At 40.8% G+C, this 20,368-nt stretch overlaps 1 protein-coding gene across 1 annotated transcript in view; it reads right to left on the reverse strand.

The window, feature by feature from the left end:
• The window catches only part of cntnap2a (contactin associated protein 2a), a 327,533-nt gene that overhangs the window by 94,822 nt on the left and 212,343 nt on the right, over positions 1-20,368 (reverse strand). The window contains exons 13-15 of the mRNA XM_080489327.1: positions 19,543-19,662; positions 18,536-18,651; positions 15,039-15,123 (exon numbers count right to left, since the gene is read on the reverse strand). Coding sequence (XP_080345453.1) covers positions 15,039-15,123; positions 18,536-18,651; positions 19,543-19,662 — 321 coding nt within the window. The remainder of the gene's footprint in view (positions 1-15,038; positions 15,124-18,535; positions 18,652-19,542; positions 19,663-20,368) is intronic.

Genomic DNA, 20,368 nt, shown 5'->3' on the forward strand with positions numbered 1-20,368 from the left:
ACGGCACATGAGAAGTGCGTGCGCAAAAGCTCACACAAACAATCGGAGTTGAGTAATTACAAGAGGATGCTGCACGCTACATCAACATTCAATAAGACAAACATCATGAATATTCATTCGCTTGTTTATTCTCTACGTGTGAGAGACAAAAACCGTTCTGGCGAGACACGTCACTGCAGACAAAACACCACGGTGACACACGCACACACACACACACACACACACACACACACACACACACACACACACACACACACACACACACACACACACACACACACACACACACACACACACACACACACACACGCTCTGACTTTCACATACACTGATAAAATCACACTGCCACACACAAACGACAGGTACAGGAACATGTCTACACATTTTACTAAAAGTGAAAGCACACAGCAGCACACTGACACATGCACGTACATCCCTACGACCCCCCCCCCCCCCCCATTCACACGCCTGAACATGACAGCTGTAAAACCCTCCAACTTTGTCTCTCCAAACTTTCAGTGGGGTAACTTTAAAACCCCTCAAGGTCAATTCGGATAATCAACTTTCCTCCCTGTGTTGCTTCATTAGCGCCACTGAGTGATATTTCCTCTTTTTTTTTTTTTTTTTCCCCTGTTGTTTTTCCAATTGGTCTAATCTCTCTGTGCCCCAATATCCCGCTGTAATCCGAGAGCTGTGTTAAAACTGCCTCCAGTGATCTCTGCATAAACAATCACAGTTGCCTGTAAGTCATGCACTTCCCCGTGCAGAAGCACTGCTCCATGCTGCATGCATAAACCCTAATGGCCCTGGAAATACTTCACGGTTCATAATACACGAGAGGGTGTGTGAGGGAGAGTCAGGTAAAAAGGTAGACATACCGTAAGTATGCTTTATGCAAATGCATGGAAGTGGGTATTTGTAATGGAGCGGGATCATCTTGCTTGTGTCATCAATCACTTGAAAGCTCTGTGTTTGATGATCACTTTTTGAGAATATGACACCGCTCCATCCCTTCTCTCCTCCAACCTTGAGGAGGACAGGCGGGGAGCACTATAGTGCTACGGAAAGCTTCAAAATTGAGATTAACCCTTCAGTTCATCACATATAAAAAGACTAAATTGCAATCACTCCTCAAGCGAGCCGTTTCTATCATTCCACTTGCCTTTTATCTAGGCAGTGGCCAGATGGTGTATTGTTTATGTGTTCATGCTCCTCTGGACGCGTTGCTGTGTGTGGATGTGCACATGAGACGGAGCAAGTATAGCCCAGAAAATCCCATTAAGGGGGATATGTATTGGTTTTCTGCGTTATTCAAGGCTTTCTGCGACATTAGTACCGACATATCTTTCAATGTCAGTGCAAGCTGTAGAAAACAAACTAATCAGCTTTTGCTTCTACCCTCCTTCCCCTCTCTCTTCTCCCTCTTTTACTTGTTTTCTTCTCTCTGTCACTCCACATCAATCTTGTCCTCTTGCTATTTCTTCCTTCGTGTCATCACTATGCTGCTGCAAGGTCCAGCATTTTCCTGTGCACCTCTGTGTGCCCAACTTGTATTTTCACACCACAGCAGTCTGTATTGATAAGCTATCTATGTATCTGAGGTGCTCTCCCGACCTGAACACAGGTACCAGTTGTGCTCAGTGTAGTGCTCTAAATATGGTAAGACTGCAAAAAAAAAGAACAGGAAGAAAAGGAGATGGATCAACTTTCCTTGTGTGTGCAAAACAGCCCCAAGACTCCAACTGAACAAGACAAGCAAATAAATAAAATGCACAAGTATGCGGTTATCCAGGAGAAGAAGTGCTCAATGGATCAGGCCCAATTACGCTATTCCAACCGCTCATTTTTTGGGGGTTTTCTGAGTGTGCAGGTTGTAAGTCAATAGTGAAACCAGCAGATACAGAAACACTCACTGAAAGCAGCACAACACACAAGCTAAATGATGTAAACCTGGAAAAATGTTTTCTTTCTGTGTACATAATGCAACCGTACTTGTGTTTATTGTTCAAAAAGCTCACTATGAAAATGTTTCTTTCAATAAGCTTCAGCAGGATTTTATAAAGAGACAAAACGGGACAACTAAGTGAGATCATTTGAAAAACATAAATAAATACATTTGAATGCCTCAGAAACAAGGTCTTAGAGGAAATGAAAAGCTCAATTCAAAGCTTCTCATGGGTGTGGTAATGCTGAATGTGAGAAAAACAATGATTTAAAATGACAGGAACCAGGACATTTACAACATATCAACACACACTGAACAACAAATGTGACCGTAGGGAGATGGAGGAAACCCATAGGTAACGTCACACGGCATTTTCTGCCATTCATTCCAAAATTGTCCATGGTTTTCAAATAGTAAATTAATGAAGTTTATATTTTGTACTATTAGAAGCAGTTAAATATCACACGCCAAAAGAGATAAAACCTCAAATGTAAACCAAAGCTCAATGGAAAAAAAAGAAAATCAAATGTAATACATTTATTAACAGATCACTTGTGCTAATTCAAATACGTAGATTCAAGGTAAATATTTTGAGGGAAATGGGCTTTACAAATCAAATTGTCCATGAATAATTTCAATGTTTCAAAGCTGAAAATAAACCTCTGGCTGCGTTATTGTCGTTATCCACACAGGAGGACATTTATTAGTGCAAAGCTGTGGCAATAACGCAGAAATGATGGCTGATGTGCATATTTCTTCAAGTATTAGTGTAAATTACTGCAAGGATTAATTGTGAATAGAGTCCAAAGAGAGAGAAATAAATATTTCCAATCCCCACCAAGGGTCCCTAAGCACCCAACTCTTCAGGTTACATCAGGAAGGACATCTGGTGTAAAAACGGTGCCAAAACAAAACATGTCACGACGGCTGCGGCAATCAAAGCGAGCAGCCAAGCATGAAACTCGTACGTCATTGGGAGAAACTCATAGTTGTGTGTCTTTGATCATCGACACAACGAAGCTGAGATGAGACCTGAGCCACCAACAATGTGAAACACAAGTCGCTCATCCACTTGAGTCACAGCAGTATACAGATCTGTATGTAAAGTATGAGGTGAATGGTGGCTTAACTTTGCTTTCAAACACATTACTGTGTAGTACAAAGTAAACAAAGCTGCTTCAGTATCATATTGAGCTGCTGAGACTTCACCGTTAACCACTTTGTTTTATCTTGAAGGGTAGCTCGGTAGGTGCAGCAACTCCACACCACACATCGCAATAAAGATTGCTCTGCAGGAGTCTTTTGTGTAGACGCACACAACGCCTTTGTATACAGACGCCACGCATATTATGTGTTTTAATCACTTATCTGCACCAACAACATAATATCCAAAAATTCAATGCATTTCTTTGAGCAAGATGATTCCCTGGAGCAATGGGAATGGGATTTTCCCAAAGGAGATCAATAACCTATCAGGTTCATTTTATAATCACTTAGCATTCTTATATCAGAAATCTCACCCAATTGAATGCTGAATGTTTTGTCTCTGTTGAGGATCGAGTTTAATGGTTCTGTCTGACGACAATTTTCCCTCTGGGAAATGTGAGACCCGGACATCCACAAACTCATGCTGATAATAACACACACACGGACCCACTCACACACACATGCACACCAGATAGTCATTACGAACCTCGACACGTTTCACACATAAGAAAAGTGCCTCATGAAAACAGAATTTAATGAGTGCAGAGTTGGTATTTCTCCTTAAAAGACAAATCCAGAGCAACAATATGTTGTTAGTTACGTTGTTGGAAGCCCTCATTGCTTTAATGCTCGTGTGTGTGTGTGTGTGTGTGTGTGTGTGTGTGTGTGTGTGTGTGTGTGTGTGTGTGTGTGTGTGTGTGTGTGTGTGTGTGTGTGTGTGTGTGTGTGTGTGTGTGTGTGTGTGTGTGTGTGTGTGCGCGTGTAGCACTTTTGTGTTCGTGATGCCTAGGGCCAGCCCTACAGCACTGAGCTTTTCAGATACTTTAGATGAGATAAATAAAAAAGAAGAAATACTGTATATAGAAGATGGAGAAGAAAATAGATAAAAGAAAGAAATGGGAAAATGGCGATGCCACAGCGAGAGCACTGAGAAAATAATAATATTAATGGAAAAAAAAAAAGAAAAAAAAAGATAAGGCAGGCTTTTGCGTGGATGTTTCCAGTGCAACAACTTCAGCAGGCAGTTACATATTTAGTTTTTCAAGCTGTGACCTTGTATTCTCACCCGTCTCACCTTACCTGTGTGTGTGTTCTCAATGAGATGTCTTTATAGTTATGCTTTTTGAACAATGAGTGCGCTTCTGTGAGAGATGACATAAAAGGCGGTTGTGCAAAGAACATCTATTTAGTTGGACTCACTAGAAAAAAAAATATCATTCTCTTCATAAAAAATTTGCTTCGTTTTAGAGCTCCAGCTCAATGTACTAAAATATGACCAGGAAAAAGTATTGCCATCCCTCATATAACTCACCTGGAATGCCTTTACTTCGCTCCCGAAAGACTATTAACAAGTTTAATGTCTTATGTTGAACTGTAATGCACACAATGGCAGTAACAAAACCATTAGCAAATTGTTCACAATACTATGCACTGAGTGCTGCCTTTTGTGTACAGATAATGGGCTCCCTTGTAGGCTCTTTATATTGACTGATGTCTAATTTTGGCTGAAAAGAGCAAAGGCAGAAACAATAGTGTGCATGCACCGTTTGAACCTGCTCTGAAAAAGCTGGTAATTGGAAATGCAATGTGCCGTATTTTAAGACAGGTAAACACCATTTTATATTGATAGCTCTGCGTGAATCTCATATGTCCAACACCGAGGCTGAACTGGGAGATTTATAAGTTTCCATGATGGCGATTGCTTTGTAATTCAGAAGCGAATGTTGTGCTTCCAGTTTTTTTTTTATGCGTGAAGAAAAAGCATCGCATTATTCCAAGATATTTAGCTTCAACACCACTGACACAGAAATGACAAATGCAAGTTTATTCTCTGAAGGGTAAGATGGAATTAAATTAAAGCAGGCTTTTGCATTAATTATGTTTCTTGTCTTTTCATGTGGTATGGATTTGAAAGTAAAAATTCATTCAACATTCACAAGATTAAGAAAATTAGAGCACTCAGAGCTCTTGTGTCCTTTCAGTCCGCTGGAGAATTAATGACATGAAAAACCAACAAATGCTATTAACCAATTAATCACAAACTTAGCATGCATTTAACCATCAACAATGTTTGTGAAGTAAATATAACGATACTTAGAGGATGCATATTCAGTAAGCGAAGCAAAGACATAAGTGGAGTATCATTTATCACAACTCTTTAAAACTCTATTTAAAGAATCTATTATTGTCAGTGTCAGGATGTGTCTGCAATGTGAATTCCTCTGACAGAATTTTAAATGTCCAAACTTTGCTGTGTGATACTGATTTTATGTATCTATAAATCCAGATACAGCTTGTCTCTCCCTTTTTATTGGCCGTGTTTGATTTATAACTCTAACTTGTACTCCTGTCGTCTGGAAGAGGCTGGAGTGAAACGACAAGGAACCCCGCATGATCTGTTATGTATTAGTTTTTTTTTTTTTCATTTTTATTTTACATTGCAAAAATATATATAAATATATAAATATGGTGCAAATAGGAACTTCAAAAGCTACTTCTACCTTTGAGTCTGAACCAGTGCACCTCAAGCCAAACATGACAGAGAGCAGCCAGGCCCATTTGATCTTGGGTTGTGAAACAGAGCAGTAATTTCTGCTGCCAGCAGCTGTAGGCACATCAGGTAGATTGCTCCCAATTGAAAAATAGGAAAAGGCGCATGCTACTTATATGGGAAGGCACAATACATCGCTACGGTTATTCCACATTTTTTCTATCTTAGTAAGGTATGTGGTAATCCATGCAGTTTGCTAGATTTATACCTTTCTACATGACACAGCAGCTCCCCCATCAATCTGAGCTATTCTGCCTCCCAGGTGTGAAACTAATCCTCAGGACAGACTGGTGGTCACGGTAGATCAGGTCAGAAGGGAAATACAGGGAGAGGCGTCAGAACCTGATGGCATCAGCCCCGGAGTTCTGAAGGCTCGTGCCAAGCAGCTCTGTGATGTGCTCCGGCAGCTGTTCAACCTGAAAATACGCCTGGAGAGAGTCCCAGACTCTCCCCACAGGGGGTTCCAGTTCCTAAAAAAAAAATACATGGCCTTCAATCCTCACTGACTACACACCAGTGGTGTTGACCTCTCGCATCATGAACAGGTTAGTCCTGGCAAACTTTGGCCCCTGGTGAGCTCCTCATTGTCCCTCCTGCTGTTTGCCTACCAGCCCCTTGTTGGTGTGGATGATGCAATTACAGCCATGCCATGGGGGGGGGGGGGGGGGGGGGGGGGGGGGGGGGGGTCACTCCCAGTGGACACAGTGGGCAGCACTCAACCCTTTTTCTTCTTCTATTTTTCATGTATGTTCAATGCAATTCTGACCTGTGCTGCAAAACGATGGATTTCGCATGAGCCTCTGCAAGTGACATGCACTATTAATGAACGGGAATCCAAATACAGGCAGAGGTGTGCAGAACAAGTTTTCCAAAAATATTGTTCAGAGTGCTCATTTGTGTTGGGGGGCCTTTCTGCATGGAGTGTTCTTTCCATGCATGTGGGTTTTCTCTAAACATGCATATAGGCACCGTGTGCATATTTTTCTATTATATTGTATCTTTATCTGCTTTTTTTAGTTCCTGCTATGTGTGCTTCTTTCTCTGTACTATCCTGCTGTACCACTACAAATTTATATATTTATAAATAAAGGGATATCTTATCTTATCTTTGTTAGATTCAAATTGCCCCTTCGCCTCTAAAATTGCCTTCGCTTAAGCGATGGTACTCTACAAAGTTGCACATAATGTATACATCTAGTATAATAATCATCAGAGATTTGAAACTCATTTACAGGAGATAAAAGGGAAATGAAAATGTTCAGTCTCTATTTTTTGGACAATTACTTGCATAAGATCAAATGATAAATGAACAATAATGAACAATTAACCCTTAGACACCAGATAAAGACTTGGAAAATGTAGTTTTTATTCTATATGACGTTAAACGATGATCGAAAGTGGCCGAAACAAAATAACTGATTGTACAAGAATGCCAATGTCTTGGCAGACAAGAAATGAACAATAAAGCTAAGGCTTTTTGCAAGAGATCTCCAGAAGTGTTCTTCACCAGTATGTAGTTTTGGGTGTACTCCTAAGATGTAGTGCGCCGAAGATGCAAGATGAAGGCTGCCAATCAAGTGCGAAAAGTAGGAAGCCCGGCCTGTCCTTGGTTCTCCTTTGAACTGTGTGGAGGAGGTTGGTGAAGGGAAAAAAAAAAAATCATTGCAAATGGTGAACTTCCACACCCCCTCAAAGATGGGTTGGTCATAAAGTGTTCAGCGAGAAGCTGCCGCTCAGGTGCCACAAAGAATGAAAACTGTCCAGCCGGCAGTCGATACACTCGACTTACAGCTCATCCATCATGTGGCGGTTTGGACTAGTTTGACTGGATTACAACTTTCAGTGCAGCTTAAGGAAATGCAGTACTTCGAATTGATACAATATAACACAAAATATTCCAGTTTGTTACAGTTTGTCTTACTGTCACACATTTTAGACCACTCAGGGAAACAATTTGGGTGTATTGGATTTATTTATTAATGTGCTCATGTATATAATCAAATATGGTGTCAAAGGGGAGAAAACAGAAGAAGAGTCCTCCTTCGACATCAAAATATAAAAAGCCACATCATTTTGAATAACTTCACTTTTAATTTCACTTTTGCTAACTTACGGGTTTTAATCTTATAGAGAGAAGACATACCAAATATGATCACCTGCCTGATAAAAAGAATAAAAGGTTTGGTGGAGAGTTGTGTCTTGTTAATCAGAGGGAATGGCTGTAAATTTCTAAAATTTGTTGTTTTACTTTGAAAAAATTCAGAAAAGGCTACTTATTTCGTCTATAAACCTGGCGTTTTGCATAAGCCTAAACATGTCAAAAACAAATAGTTGACAAAATGGGATATCTTCCAGTGGGCAGCGGGTATAGAAATCATACTCTGGTAAAAAGCCAATAACACACGCATGCGCGCACGCACGCACACACGCACACACAAGCACTAAGTGGGAAGGAAAAATAAAAAGACTTTACAGGAAGACACAAACATTAAAAGCTTCAACTGTCTCCACTGTTCACATCAGTTACACCACACAAACTCTTTATCTCACAGAAAGGCATCAGACAGATCTACAGTTATACATTTTTTGGCTGTCACTCAAAACGGAGCTCCCCCACTTCTCCTCCACGCACAAAGAGATTCGATCACACAGGGGACTCGCAGGAGTTTGGGTTAGACTGACAGAGAGATACCAACAAGCACAACGGAGTGGAGAAAAAAAGCACAGGGAGACAAAGTATAACCAATTAAAAGAGAAGAAAAGAAGAGATGCGAACATCTCATCATTGCAGCCTAATGTACTGTAAAGTGTTCTACTACTCTCCTTCGACTCAGGCACCTGTGTGGCTATAAGCTGTAAGTGTTGCATTCAGGTGGACAGACATGGGTTGTGATAAGACGCATGACTCTGTCAATACAACATATGACAGCATTATCCGAGGCAATGACGCATCGCCGAGGCAACAGACCCCAGGGAGCAGACATTATGCAATGTAAATGATTTGGGGCTTCTCTGTGACGGATCACACTTTGTTGCTCTATTTCTGGTAAAGTCTCTGGCTCTAACTACCAGTTTGTTACAAAAAACATAAACAAAACTCACTCGCCTGTCAACACACACACACACAGAATCATAACAATTGTTCTACCACCACCACCATCGCCAGCGATGGTCTTCAAACGCCTCCTGCTTAAACCCATGTCAAAGGTTTCAGGCTATTCCCGTCCATTAATTCGCTGTGCTATATTAAGGCTTACGTTACACATCTGCATCGACTGTTTCCAGTCAAGTGAATGAAAGCCCTCAGACACTCTGTTATGTTCTCGGGGCCAGAAAAGCTGGATGCCACTTTAAGCTGCACTGATTCAAATCTGTGCAGCTAAAGTAGGGAAAGTTAGAGAGGATAATTTAATGTTAATTAGCGCCTTGTCCACAGGGCTCTGTGAGGAGGAGGAAGAGAAATAGAATCTGCAGGAGATGGCTGAGTGAGAGAGAGGAAGAGAGGCCCGAGGAGCCCGGTGATGGTTCTCCTTTCTCTTGTCTTTCACTATATTAGCTCTTGTTCTCACTCAGCCCGACTGGCTTCTTGCCTCGAGTGCGTTCACAAATTAATGACACTGTAACCAGAACATTAGTCGGGTAATGAAAGATGTGGCACAATTGGGCAGTGTGTCGGCACAATAGACTAATAAAAAGGCATAATATATGGAAAAGATAAAGAGATGTAAAAAATAATAAAGTCGTAATCCTAAATGATTATAACCCGTTTAATTCATTGTTATAACTTCATTTCATTAGTAGAAAAACTGATACATAAATGAATATAAGAATGCTGTATATAAGCATAAGATAAACTTGAAAGAATCATTAAGGATTAGTGAATGGCTGCATTATTTCCCACAGTGAATGAGAAACTAGTTGATCTGGATGCACTGTCAGTTTGTTCACACTTTACAGTGGACCACTCTCACTACCTGCTGTACCTGAGAGCTTTGAACTGAAAGTGACAGCAATCGTCTGCCACTGCTGCATTTGTAAAGGTTAATGATGAACATCGAAAAACCACAAACGAGAAAAAAAATAAACAAGTGGTTAACCAGTGCTGCAAAATAAAGTCATTAAGGTGTTACACAAGACCTGCAAGCGATTGTGTGTGAGTATGCGCGTGAAATATTACTGGAGTTGGCTGGCTGTTACTTGTGAGGCAATAATTGAGACCAGAAGCACCGAAGGAATGGACTGTAACAACGCTGCGCATACACACAGCCTCATTATCCTGAACTGAGCTCAGCTCTCCTCTCTGGCCACCTCCTGTGTCCCAGCCTCTGTCTTGGTCTGTCTCACATACTTGGACACGTAAGCACCTTAAATATATTTAATGTTTTGCATGTTTTCACCTTCCTGATAAACTCTTTCCTACGCATTGGCACGCATGATATCATGATGTCCTTTGTTGCCGTCCGTAGAGCAGTTCCTTGTATTTGACATGTGCTGAGTGATGTGATAAAACAGAACTGACAACAATCTCACTTTTCTACTTTTGCTTTTATGTTATATTTTTTTCTGCAGCATCATTTTTGTCTTTCTCATTGTAAGTCTATCTCTGGCATAAAGCTGCTTTATTATCTACTCTCCTTTCTTTTTATAGAGGGAAAGCACACATTGTCAGCCAATAACAAACCATTTCTAATGTGATAAAATGTTAAAATAATACAAACGGATGGAATTCTTTCTGTCAGCCTTGTTAGATATTTAGGCATTGCCTCCTTTTATAATCAGCAAATGAATGTGGGTGTATCAGTGTGGTCTGCAAAACTGTGTACATATTAGACACAAATGTCTGCAATCCACCGTTGACTGAATAAATAAGCTCATTTATTTGATGGAAAAAGTTTCTCTCTTCATTAGCCTCGATAGCATAAATGTATTTCTATCAATCGCTTCAGGCAAGTGTGGGAAATAAAGAGTGAAGCAACATGCGCTTTCACAAGTTAACAAACGAGCTATGAGTCAGTGTTAGCGTGTATGTGATTCCTTTTTCATTCATTCATAGGGTCCCACATTGTTACACATATTTCTAGAGTGACTATAGGGTTTTAGGACTAAATTAGGCTTATTTGTATGGCACAGTTTCATAGCCTCAGAAGTCTCTATGTACGCCACATGAAAGTAAACACACGTGAACACCCCGATGCCATATTCGGCGTTCATCTCTAACTTTGTCTAACGGTGTCTTGTAAAAAGACACTTAATCCACTCACATGGTGAAGCCCTTTATTCTGTTGAAGTGGTTGGAGAGTATCCCAGCTGGCTATGGACAAAGACAATGTACAACCTTGACACGTTTCCACTCCATCACAGCCCAAGCACAGACCCACTCACAGTCACACCTAAGGGAAGTCTGAAGTCACCACTTGGCCTTGAATACATGTTTTTATTCTTGGTGTTTTGAAAGCCAATGCTTGCTCTTTCAGTTTCAACAATAAAAATTCATCCACCCTTCAACACGATGACACATTTATGTTATGATGATGATGATCTGTGTCATTACTAATGATTAAACTGTCAAATCCATGCCACCAAACCAAATTTTACAGTAACAATAGTTGCTCGAAAGCTTTAATTCTCCACGCTTGGACATTGCTTGTGGCGTCCCCCAGGACTCAGTACTGGGTTCCAAACTCCTCATCCTCTCCATAAATGACTTCTGCCAAGTTGCTAACATTTTAAAACTGGTTTGATTTGTAGATGACAAATAAAACCTGTATTTTCTTTTTTTAAAACTTTTACTTAAGTAAAAACGTTTAATTCCTATGTTGTGTAAGGGCGCGTTCACATTTCCCTGTTTGATCTTGACCAGAGATCTCTTCAGGGAGTTTCCGGAAAAAAATGTTTTCTTTGGGCATCTTGAACGCTCCCCCGAACTCTGAACCGGAGTGATCTCTGTTCCCCTTCAAAACGTTGATCTCGGTTCTCATGCAAACAGTCTTTCCAGCGGGCGAGTGAGAGGATGTGATGTAGAGCGTAATGCATTCTGGGTAGTATACAAACAAAACTGACCGCACTAATCAGAAGCAGAAGCAGAAAGAAATAGTTGGAAAATATCTTGCGAGCAGATGCGGAGTAGTAAAGGAAGAAGTAGTGAGAAAGGCGCTCATCCATATCTGGTCTGATGACTATTTATCGTGGTTTGTGGCTACCCGTTAGCCACGAGCTAATTAGTCTAGCCACCACAGGCTAAATTGGCGGGACTTACGCTTTTGGTCCCGACCAAATGTTAGATAGCTCTTATGGTAAGTTCATCATGAAATATAAAACATTGCTATTGTTACTTCTCTCGTATGGAACGTAGGAATATGGTTCATATCAGAGTTTTCAGCCATTGTGTATATTTTCCTAACTTAACAAGCTGGGGTAATTCACTCCATATACACAGCAGACGTGTTGCTGAGAGTTGTAACGGGTCACGAAGGAGTTCTGGAATGCAAACAATTTTTATGAAAGGTGCAAAAAACCAGAAATGCTAAATAAATATATTTAGAATTTTAATATATTAGATGTTGTTGATCTTTCAAGGCGACTGTCACCGTGTTTTATATTTTGCAAGCAAACTTCAGCCAAACTTTTCTCCAGGATCTATGTGCCAGAGCGAGTGATCTGTATCTGCACAGAGGCTTGTTCGTTGAATCTTTGAGGTGTGGGTTGCTTACAGGTTATTTACCATGAAAGGAACAATGCTAAATCATTAGTGACGGGTGCTAATTTTCCTCTAAAAGCTGTGATTCGAGCACTAATGAAAACAGTGTTCAACAGAGTGAGTGAGAAGGCAGAAGCAGAGAGATAAGGTGTGAGGGGAGAGGTTTGAAAAGGGATGGAGGAAATTATGTGAGGTAAAATTGGAGGTGAAGAATGGGAAAGAAGGCAAAAATGGAGACTTTAGATGGCAAATTGGATGAGGGAGAGAACAAAAAGAAAATAGGGGAGATAAGTGCGAGGTGAGAGGAGAGAATGGATGGCTGGAAATTGATAAATGTGAATGCAGAAGATTATATGGCGCAGTGGAGAGGGGAAGAGATGAGATGAAAGAAGGTGTGATGAGGAAGGAAAGAAAGAAGAAATATTGCTTTTGTGTGTGAATCTGAGTTGTGACTTTGTGTGCTCAGCAGCTTCAAGCTCTGCCTTTATTTGATCTACCCAACCTGTGAATGTTGGATCAAATTTGTGGCGCCAGATGTTTTAGAATTGGAAAGTGGAGATAAAAATGGTTGGAAAAAAAACGAGCAGAGGTGAGGAAGGTGAGAAATGGGTCAGACAATTAGGACAATTACTGCACGAGTTCCAAATTAGGGGTGTCACTGGTGGCAGAATATAATTCCCATTTAATGGTTCATTTAGCTCCAAAATGCCAGGCCCAGCCTAATAGATGTGCTCTGAATGGGAAAAGAAGTGGAAGTGGAAGAGGAGTGAGAGTGTACAGCCAGGCGTGCATGCACGCTTGTGGTTCACAGTGAAAATGCTGTTGACAGAGAAATTTGATGAAAGCTGACAGCTAATTTATGAAGCATATTTTTGGGGAAATGATTTTTCCTGGTCCCACTTTCTCTGTCATTCTAGGCTGGTAATTGGATTTCCCTAACTTGCAAAGTAGTGAATTAGGAGTAAACTAGTTAATGACGGACTGTCGCACTGTTTAGATGTGTGCGCCAGTGCAGGAGTGGGTGTGTGTGTTCCCACAATAGAATTTTAAGCTTGACTAGAAAGGAGAATATTAAAAGAGTGTGTGTGTTTGTGTGTAGATGGAGGTGCCATCTCTTAGTGCAGTGGAAGTTAATTGCAAGGTTTTGGTCCACTGCACTAATACCCAACCATTACTAACCACCTTTTGCTTTATTCCCACTCAGTCAATCAAGGACCATGGACACACACACACACACACACACACACACACACACACACACACACACACACACACACACACACACACACACACACACACACACACACACACACACACACACACACACACACACACACACACACACAGACACAGACACAGACACAGACACAGACACAGACACAGACACACACACACACACACACACACACACACACACACACACACACACACACACACACACACACACACACATCTAACAAACCCACCAACCTCGACTCCTCTCTCATCCTCTTTACGTCTCGTTTCACTCAGTTTAATTGCCAGGACTGTCTTGTCTTTATGAAGCTATTCCGAGTGGGCCAAGCATCCATATACAGTGCCCAGTGTGTGCGTGTGTGTGTGTGTGTGTGTGTGTGTGTGTCTGTGTGTGTGTGTGTACTGACCAGAAAGAAATGCATTATTCTGACAATGACAACAAGATTGTTATTTTAACAGTAAAAAGCATTGATCTCTGTGAGTAATATCATGTGTGCACGCACATAAGCTTGTTAATGTGCACACACGCACGCACACACGCCGAAATGCACACAGATACTTTCCTCAAACAAGACATTACACAAAGCATGCTGCTGCCACCATCGGTCCTGTACAACTGTTCGCTCCCATCTCTGCTGCAGGGAAACTATTTAAAAGCCCTGTTTAAACTGAACTAAACCTGGCCATAACACAAATCAAATGTATCTAATCCAGGGGCAAACCTCACACAACTCTGCAATTTTCACAAGACAGCCTAACTAATCCAAACCTAACTGACATGAAACCCTTGCTAGGCCCTGCTCAAGCACACTACAGCCAAACTGGCTGAGTCCAAACAAATCTAATGCAAATGAATGTAATCCAAGTTAATCTACTCAGAATGAGCACAGCCAGGACACAACTCATTTTCACAGCTCTGTTTCAGTTGTATCACACGTAGTTCTAGAGCTGGGTAAACACGGGATGAAGGCAACGGTGCACAGAGACAGATGGGGAAAACTAATGTTGAGTGTCTTGCTACGGTGTTGGACCACAGCAAGGCGCTGAAACATTGTTAAAGCTCCCTGGCAGAGATTTTACATTGTCTGTGGAGCTCGGCTCAGGGGATGGGACATTGTTTTCCGATGCGTGCATTTGGTGGTGTGATTATGCTGGCACCGTCTGACCTGTTAATCCAGAGTCTCTAATAGGTTTCCATGTTCAAACTTGAGAAATAGCATTCATAACACGTCCATGACTTCTATAAAGTAGCCATAAGAATGTTTTATAGTTCTGGTGTTTTTGTTATGGATGTCCCACCAAACTTCCCTTTGTGGTAAAAAAGCAACCATTCTGCCTTTTGTCAGCGCTGTCTGCTTGTGTTGGACTCAGTGTTGAATAAAGATGCCACCCTCAGCCTTTACCTGGAGTGTTGAGCAGTCTGGACATGCGACAGCTGTAGGCGATTTGCTGTTCACAGTATTCTGCACTGGTGGTGATGGCTGTCACCTGGAAACACACGCATGGATATGTATTTTCAGTTTATCTTATTCAACCAGACAGGTCAATTTCATGTGAGAACAAATTATTGAGCTGCAAAATGAAAGTGTACCATAAAGTTGTTTTAATTTAGCTTCCTGTGACTTTGAGAAGCTGAAAATGGAACAAGTGATCCATACAAATCATGAGGGAATATAATTACAGGAAGGATATGCTACTCAAACCATGTCATCTCATTGAACACTGTGGTCTTGTGCACTGTGCAGGTAAAACCGCTGTCACTCCTCATTGCAGTTTTGATACCTGTAAAGTTCACACACAGTTTGCCGTTGCCTGGGAGTGACAACTGCAATCTATAACCACTCACCAGAAAGATTAAGATATCGACTCCTGAGCGTAAGAGAGCAGATTCAGGTATTCTGAGTCGTATGTAGCAGACAAGCAACAGACAAGTGGTACAAATAAGAGGTTAAATATTCATTACATTGGGTTATCACCGCACATTCCAAAGAAAACCGATTGAATTAACAGGGCGTTGAATTGAAAGATACAGTGTGGAGTTGGTTGAATGAGGATTTGTATGTAAACAATAAGTAAGAACATTTGAAACTTATTTGTTGTATAAACAATGTTCCTTAGAATGTCACTCTCATTCTCATGGAAAGCATTTTCCCTTTTACATGGTGCCACATTTCTAAGGAACACGCATTTGTGGGATGAGCAGTAGAGCTGCGTATGTGGGTGACGAATAGTATTGAGGAGGAGGTGCCAGGCTGCTGTGGCTGTGTAATTACTATTACGTACTCAAACTTCAATCATACTATCATTTCATTTCATATAAATTTCATATCATTTGGCTGGATGAAAAGATTTGACAAATATCTAATGGGAGCAACTCACATATTAAGCTCATCCTGCAAATGCATGTTCCTTACAAATCTGGCAAAGAAACAGGGAGTATACTTTTCCAAAAAGCTTTATTAAAACAAAGAAAACACAAGAAACATGTGCAGGTTGGACAGCAGTTGTTAAGTTGTTGACATAAAATGTTGCCATGGTTACAAGCTTAATTTGTTTCGTGTATGAGAGGCCATTATGGGTTTAATTAAGAAATGAGTCACTTCAGTCTTCTTGATAAAGACTACAGAAAAGGGGACACTCATATTAGCTTTAACAAGCATTACAGAATATATCGCGAATCCATTTGAATTTTTCTCTCAATTATGTTGCTCAGGGGAGGAGTAGAAAAAAAAACCGAAAAAAAAACCCCCAACATCCTGGACAGGTTGCCAACTCCTGCTCAGTTTTTTGCCACTTGAAAAAAAAGTATTTATTCTTAAGAGTACTCAAGGCTATGGGCAGAAATAACACAGGTCAAAGCTGCTGCAACAATTAAATATAACAAAAAAAAAAAAAAAAGTTAAAAGATGAACAATGACTTTCAGATTTATTACATTGGATCAGTGACCTTCTGTTCTTTCCTCACAAGCCAAAATGTCAGCATGTAACAGGAACTCTCAATTGCCTGTGAGTATGACTGTTTAAACAGCATATTTCCTTTTAAAAAGATAAAAGAAACCACTTAATGGAGCTCATGCACGGTGAAATTAAATCTGCAGATGCAGATAATTATCAGTACTTGGTTTTACACCTGGTTCACCTTTTATTTACTGAGCTGTCAAAAATTCACACATGGGTGCTGCTATTGTATTCTCCCCATTCCCATGAGTCTATTACTGGCTGATCTTTGCAGTGAGAGTGGGAGAAACAAAGACATTTGTTCAGCGCGCGGTGGGGAAGGCAGTCCAACACAGCAGAAAACGTTGCCACAATGCTGCTGACAGATATCAGAGGAAAAATGTTGTCAAAATTCAACTCAGTGGTCCTGTTGGTAACATAATACACTGCAATATATTCAATATGTGGCCCAGTTTAAGGAGTAGGAGAATATTATTTCAAACATAAGAGAAACACTTGTTTCATAAGGCCTGATTCATATGCCAACATGTTCGTGGGAAAATGAAGAAACTTTGTTGTATTTTGGGAGTGCGTTTACATGACAAACAGTGGTTGGAGCCAGCTCCCAAGGTGGAACTTTTTAAAAAAAAACATTCCAAGTCCGTCTTCATGTAAACATGTGATAAAGCAGAATTTCTGAAATGCTGCTATTGCGCACCACAGCCACATTAAATAATTCATTTGCACATGTGTGAGTAAATGGACAGTAATAACAATAGCGGCCTCTTGAGTGGCATGACCCCCAGTCCATATTCTCTATGGTGGTTTTCTAGTTCAGTCATTCGTAGCGGCAACGCAGCTTCATCGTCTGTCCACACGAATGTCCGTGTGCTCCAATTGGTAAAGCTCATTTGTTCTCGAGAAGCGTGTGGTTTGAAACAAACGGCAAACATCACCCACTCGTGGCTCTGCATGGAAACTACATCATTTTTAGCATTTCTGCCATTTCCATGGAAATGGACATTGTCTTCCAAACATTGCCGTGTAAGCAAAAAATGGTGCGTTTTCAATTTAAACGTCGTGTAAACAGGGCCTAGGATTGTCTTTATTCATTTTTTTTTCTTCTTTTTCCCACAATAAAACATACATATTGAGAAAAATGTTTGAGGAGGCATTCTCACAGGTTAAATTAAAATCAAGTGGAAGAATAAAGCAGACAATGGAATAGTTCTTATGGTTCACTGGGGTGGAATGTGGTCTTTGGCTCACCAAACACAGGACTCAGTAAAAGACAAAAATACTTACATATTAAACAATAACCATTGAATTCTGAGTTCATGTCATGGCCGTGCTTCACACCCCATCAATCACTTTGCTCTTTGGTCAAAGGATTTTTTAAATACATTATTCAGAGTTTAAAGTCTCAAACTGGCTTGAGAGAGAATTCGAAAGACCTGACAGGGTGCTGCTCACTTTCTCCCTTTTAAGAAATTGGATCAGAGACTTGCCAAGGACCTTACTTGCCATTGCCAAAAGCCCAGAAATTGTATTCTTTGTCCTGCAATTTCGGTGACCGTACACAGCAGGAAGAGGAAAGGTTAAAAACATGTCCACTGTAATTTATCAACAAGCGCCAACATTTTGCTGACTGAATCCAAGGCCACGGAGTTTCCTGTAAAGATAAAGCCGCTGAAAGCCCGTCTTCGAGATAAACTGCTTCAGGAGTCTAGAACCATGCCCATGTATTTATAAAGTTACCCTCAGTTTCAACATTTTGATCATCAAGTGATACTGGTTCTGTTTTTGAGATCTTGTCGAGTAGAAATTATTATTATTTTTTTTTTTAGTCACATCAATTTCTAGACAAGTAAAATGACATCCTGTCTGAAGGACCTGAAGTCTGAAGAATGGTTGCAAATGTTACACTGGGCAAAAAAACTGATTTGCATGTGTGAGAGATTACCTGTTCCATAGACGCACTGTAGTTGACCTGTAGGACCGTGCGTCTCTCTCTACTTGAACCAGTGATGGAAGTTTTTGCTGGTAGGCTGTTCATAACTGTCGTCCATACTTTGTCCTCTGTTCGTACAACAAAAAGAAAAAGAAAAAATAAGAGAAACACAAGAATTCATCCTAAAATAATTAATACGACACAAATGACATGCTTAGACAGACAACAGATTTGCTCACACTGTGATTCACGCATGCACACACGCACGCACCCGCTCACACGCGCAAGAAAATGGCGGTTTAGGTGTCGTGGTTTCTGCTGTGTGATCTAAGTTACAGCGATGAGACTTCAGGACCTAATAGACACTTCTGTGGTGTTATAGCATGAACCAGTCACTCAGATGTCTCCCTGTTCATTCTTGATGTCAGTCAAGGTAGTGTGTGCGTGTGTGTGTGTGTGTGTGTGTGTGTGTGTGTGTGTGTGTGTGTGTGGCAGAAAGAGAAACTCTTAACATTTCTGAGGTGTGTGAGTGTGCTATTAAGTGTGACTAAGGGGCCAGCCAGTCGAGTGCAGTGACATTTCATTAAAAGTCTCGCCTTTGCTCTGCCTCCATGCTCTGCTGTTCCAGACTATCCGCTTATTCCACTGAATGCGTGCGTGTGTGAGTGCACGAGAGTGTGTGTGTGTGCGTGCAGGTACGTGTGCGCTACACAAGTGTCTCTCGGACTCTTCAAGCGCTGTTGGGTTTTTTTGCAAAACACGTTTGTCTCATACATTCATGCTGTGTTGTGTGTGTTGATGTTTATACGTGCATCTGAGGCTGCTGCTGCTCCTTCACAGTTAAATGTCACTAACCGTGAGTGTGTTACCATGGAAACCCCAGGTAAAGCAGGTTATAACTGCTGCTGTCTAACCTTAAGGACGAAAAGGGCTGCCGAGGTATCCCCCATCAGGTCACTGGGACGAGGCAAAAGGGCACACACTCATGTAGACACAGATGCATGCACACACGCCGTCACCTGTCATGTTGCAGTTGACTTTGAAGGGGCCAAGGGGTCCACTGCCATCAGGGTCAATCCAGTAGGCATCAGAGGACCTGCCCAAGTGCTTATAAGCCTCACACGAAGGCTCATAGATGGCTGGAGGAGGAGCAGGGGAAAAAGGAGGGACACGGTTGGTTAACGGACCAGGACTAAAAACCCCTCACCAGTGAGGAGGTAATATACATTAGTATCCTCAAGCTGATGAAGGTTATTTCACCTTTAACATTACTCAAGAGGCAACTTTCTAATTTAAACCATGACTGAACAAAGGGTGGTAGAAGTGTGAACTCCCTGTTTTGATAAAAAAAATTGTGAGGGATTCTTCCGACAGTCATTCTCATTTTCTGCCCTGAGGGTGTTGCCAGAGAAGAACTTACAGCAAAACACAATACAAGACAAAACAATTTGGACATTCTTGTTTAGAGTGAGAAATCCCAGGGAGACATAAGTGAGAAAATTACTCACATTCGTTACTTAACTATAAGTACAGATAAAAAAAAAAAAAAAAAGGTCTCTGTTAAAAGTACAGAGTCAACTTCTTTATTAAAGATAATGTAAGTAAGTCCAGCGTCTGAAATGCACCAAAGTACAAAAGGGAAAAAATATATTTTCTAACCGCTTTTAGGGAATGTATATGCACACATAATGTAAATATTGTTTGTAATATTATACTTGTCACCACAAACAATATCACTGATAGATCATACTCGACTGGAATGACTTGTCTGGCTTGTGTACAAAACACCCTATAAAATCATATATGAAAGCTTTAAAAAAAAAACACCATGATTTAAAACTTTTA

The sequence above is a fragment of the Lipophrys pholis genome, assembly GCF_963383615.2.
Source record: "Lipophrys pholis genome assembly, chromosome: 20".
In the NCBI taxonomy this organism is placed as follows: Eukaryota; Metazoa; Chordata; class Actinopteri; order Blenniiformes; family Blenniidae; genus Lipophrys; species Lipophrys pholis.